This window comes from Arachis stenosperma, chromosome 8 (genome assembly GCF_014773155.1).
Source record: "Arachis stenosperma cultivar V10309 chromosome 8, arast.V10309.gnm1.PFL2, whole genome shotgun sequence".
Taxonomy (NCBI): domain Eukaryota; kingdom Viridiplantae; phylum Streptophyta; class Magnoliopsida; order Fabales; family Fabaceae; genus Arachis; species Arachis stenosperma.
This window is the reverse complement of record NC_080384.1, coordinates 54,967,225-54,970,932: the sequence shown is the minus strand read 5'-3', so window position 1 is coordinate 54,970,932 and position 3,708 is coordinate 54,967,225. Positions and strand designations below refer to the sequence as shown.

The 3,708-nt window shown below is 33.5% G+C and overlaps 1 protein-coding gene across 1 annotated transcript; it reads left to right on the top strand.

Annotated features, from left to right (window-relative positions):
- Positions 1-1,125: 1,125 nt before the first annotated feature.
- Positions 1,126-3,497, top strand: LOC130944996 (cyclic dof factor 3-like). Its single transcript, XM_057873628.1, has 2 exons — positions 1,126-1,401; positions 1,991-3,497. Exons 1-2 carry the CDS (start codon positions 1,273-1,275, stop codon positions 3,062-3,064), a joined length of 1,203 nt encoding a protein of 400 aa, XP_057729611.1. The 5' UTR covers positions 1,126-1,272; the 3' UTR covers positions 3,065-3,497.
- Positions 3,498-3,708: the final 211 nt, after the last annotated feature.

Sequence of the window (3,708 nt, the reverse complement as noted above, 5' to 3'; positions counted from 1 at the left end):
GTTAACTTTATCAATTTTTTAAGAAAAAAAAATTATTTTTTAAAAAAATACCCATTAAAAAATATTTTATTTTTTATCATTAAATTTTACTTACCAAAATATCTTTTAATAAATTATTATATTTAAAAAAATAATAATTATATTATTTTTTGTAAAATACCTTTCAATAATTTTTTAATTATTAAGTTATAATTTTACCAAAATTTTTATTAACAATTTTTTTTATATTTTACTATTAATTTTTCGATATCTATATATATTATTTTCACATTAAACAAAAAATTTTAGTAAAATTATTTTTCAATATCAATATATATTAATTATTATACATATTAACCGTGATAAGATTTTTTTATTTAATATTAAAATAATATATATTGATATAAAAAATTAATAGTAAATATAAAAATACTTGTTAACAAAAATGTTAGTAAAATCACAATTTAATAATTATAAAATTATTGAAGAGTAGGTATCTTAAAAAAATAATTTAATTATTAATTTTTTGAAAATATTTTAGTAAAAATATAATTTAATTAATAAAAAAATAATTTAGTAAAAGGTATTTTGATAAGCAAAATTTAATGATAAAAAATAAAATTTTTGTTAATAGATATTTTTTTAAAAAAATTATTTTTTTTAAATAGATAAAGTTAACATTAGTTAACACAAAAAATTTAAAATGGATTAAAAAGCAGGTTTTCTAAAAGTTAGAAGAGAAGAAAATGTACATTTATAAAATAGAAGAGAGGAGAGTGTCATTTTAGCATCTCACAAAAGAGGAAAGCAGAATTTTCTCTTATATTTATAGATATTATATACATAAAAATATATAATTTATGCATATATTTATTAAAATTTTGAACATATAAATTAATATAATTTATATTTATATTTTTAAAATTTATATACGTAAATTAATAAAATAATAATTTAATATTATATTGATTAAATAATAAAAATACTAAAAATTATCGACACTAATAATAATAAAAAAAAGGAAATGATGACATGGCTGAAGGGGTGGAGTTAGAGGAAAAGGGAGGGAAGGAGTGAGTGAGTGGAAGGAATAGAAAATTAGAAATAGTGGCCACAAGAACTTGTGGCCGAGAATGGAGACCCAATGGTGACGTGGCACCCTCTTCTCGTTTAAACGGATCAAAATCCAACTCCTCCTGCCTCCATTCCATTCCCAATTGCCCTCTGCCAAACCCAAACTCCAAAATAACCAACTAACGAACCAAACTGCTACAACTGCTCTAGCCAATAAACATGAAGATGGTAGATAACAAGGACCCTGCAATTACTCTCTTTGGGAAGAAGATTCCCTTTCCCGGTGAAGCTGCTCTCAATGCCGCGGAATTAGAGGATGATGAGGTGGACAAACAAGTAGGACACAAGGTGTGTGCACCCACCCCCTTTCATACTTCTTCACAATTGCAAAATTCACCATCCTATTTCCTTTTTTCATTTAACTGCAAATTCTAGCTGCTTTCAGCTCACCTTTTTCTCAACCAGTGCAAATAGGACTACATCTTTTTTAATAAAGAAAAGAATTTTCTGTTTTGAAAGTTTAGCGTCCAATTCGTCATTTTCGTAATGACTGAAATTAAACAACCTACTGAACAATTTTCGTAATTTTAATTGTTTGAATAATCCGATTCGTTCTTCTCCTTACCACACACAATTGTTTTCAATAAAAAAAAGAAGGGAGAAACAGAACAAAACTGATTGGTGCTGGTTCCACCCCCAGTTTTTCATTTTATGACCGACTGCAAAGGACCTAATGTTCGTTTTTGTAACTTGGTCTTAGCGATGAATGAATATATATATATATATATATATTTTACTGTTTTGTGAATCTTAAATTAAACCACCTTATTAGTTTTCCGGTTTCCCTTGATCTTATTGCTATTGGTACCGTGATGGCATCTCTATGGTGTTATTTGAATAATGAAGAAAAAACATGTTTGTTTTACAAAAATATTAGGATGGTGGAGCTGATGAAGTTACTGAGAAAAAGAAAGAGGCTGATCCTTCTCGAAATGGAAATGCAGAGATCAATAAAAGAAAGGATTGGGGTGTTCAGAACCCAAAAACACCATCCATAGAGGAAGAAAGTGCAAAAATAAAGAAGGAGCAAAGCGATGCAGAGCAAGAGAAGGCAGTGAAGAAGCCGGATAAAGTGCTTCCATGTCCGCGCTGCAATAGCATGGACACCAAGTTCTGCTACTACAACAACTACAACGTCAACCAGCCGCGCTACTTCTGCAAGGCGTGCCAAAGATACTGGACTGCAGGCGGCGCCATGAGGAACGTGCCGGTTGGGGCAGGCAGGAGAAAGAACAAGAACAGCGCCAGCGCCTCCCACTATCGCCACATCACCATCTCTGATGGGACCTTGAAATCCAGTGGCAGAGTCCTCAGCTTTGGATTGGATACACCACCACCACCCATATGTGATTCCATGGCGTCTGTCCTCAACGGTTTTCATGGAATTGAGGATCAAAGTGGAGAAAATGGCGATGACTGCTCGAGTGGATCTTCCATTACCATGGAGGAAACAGGAAAAACCGCATCCCAAGAGCCTTTAGCACAAAGCCCTCCCCAAGTCCCATGCATTCCTAGTGTTCCTTGGCCTTATCCCTGGAATTCTGCTCTGTGTCCTCCTGGATTTCCCATTTCATTCTACCCGGCGCCTTTTTGGAATTGGAATGTTCCGTGGTTCCCCTCACATCCATCTACTCTAGGGAAGCACTCCAGGGATGATGCTGATGATGACACGGTCAAGCAAGACTATAGGCAAAAGGAAGAACCTCCAAGGCAGAGAAATGGGTGTGTTTTGGTTCCCAAAACTTTAAGAATTGATGATCCAAGTGAAGCTGCAAAGAGTTCTATATGGGCAACTCTAGGAATCAAGAATGAATGTGTCATTGGGGGTGGAATGTTTAAGGCTTTCCAATCAAACAAGGAAGAGAAGAATAAAGTGGTTGAAACCTCGCCAGTGTTGCTGGCTAACCCTGCAGCCTTGTCTAGATCCCTTCATTTTCATGAGAACTCATGAATTAGCAATCCTTTGAGATGCTTATCTTGTACAGTGCCTGACAATAGAGGCGGTGACCATCTTTCAGCTCTGAGCATTCATTAGATTGGATTGTCAAGGGAAAGTTGGTAGTCTCTGATTTCCTCAGTGCAAGTGGAGGGAGCAGGAGTTTTTGTTTTCCCTTTTCATGTGCCACTATGAACAGCTTCCCGCCTTTCTTTTTTATGTGCCTAGTTTTCTGTGCTTGAGTTAATGTACATAAAGATATATGTGTGTGTGTGTGTGTGTGAAATTACTGGCTAGAGATAGAAAAAGATCTTTGCTATGTATAAAAATCAAGAGGCAATGTGTTTTTCTTATGCAAAGGGATTGTTGTACATGCTGTTGCTTCTTTATAGAAAAAAGTAGCAATTTTTTTGTTAATACATAATACTTAATAGTTCCCCAACTGTCATGGGAAGAGGTATCTGCTTTTCTCAAAAAAGATAAGATAAAAATCTTGAGTCCAGAACTAGAATATAACCACATATAACACGACGCTAGAGACCTAGAGTAGTGGATACTCCTGTTGTCATAGTCATAACTCAGCTCGTGATTCTTCTGAATTTGAAACTAGAAAAACATAAGCATTTTGCTTTTGTTGCTTGTTTTTATCCTTAGAAATT

Bases quoted from the DNA above. Each gene is read 5' to 3' on its own strand.
- LOC130944996 (XM_057873628.1), top strand. From the start codon at position 1,273: ATGAAGATGGTAGATAACAAGGACCCTGCAATTACTCTCTTTGGGAAG. The intron at 1,402-1,990 runs GTGTGTGCACCC...CAAAAATATTAG, and splicing joins ACAAACAAGTAGGACACAAG to GATGGTGGAGCTGATGAAGT.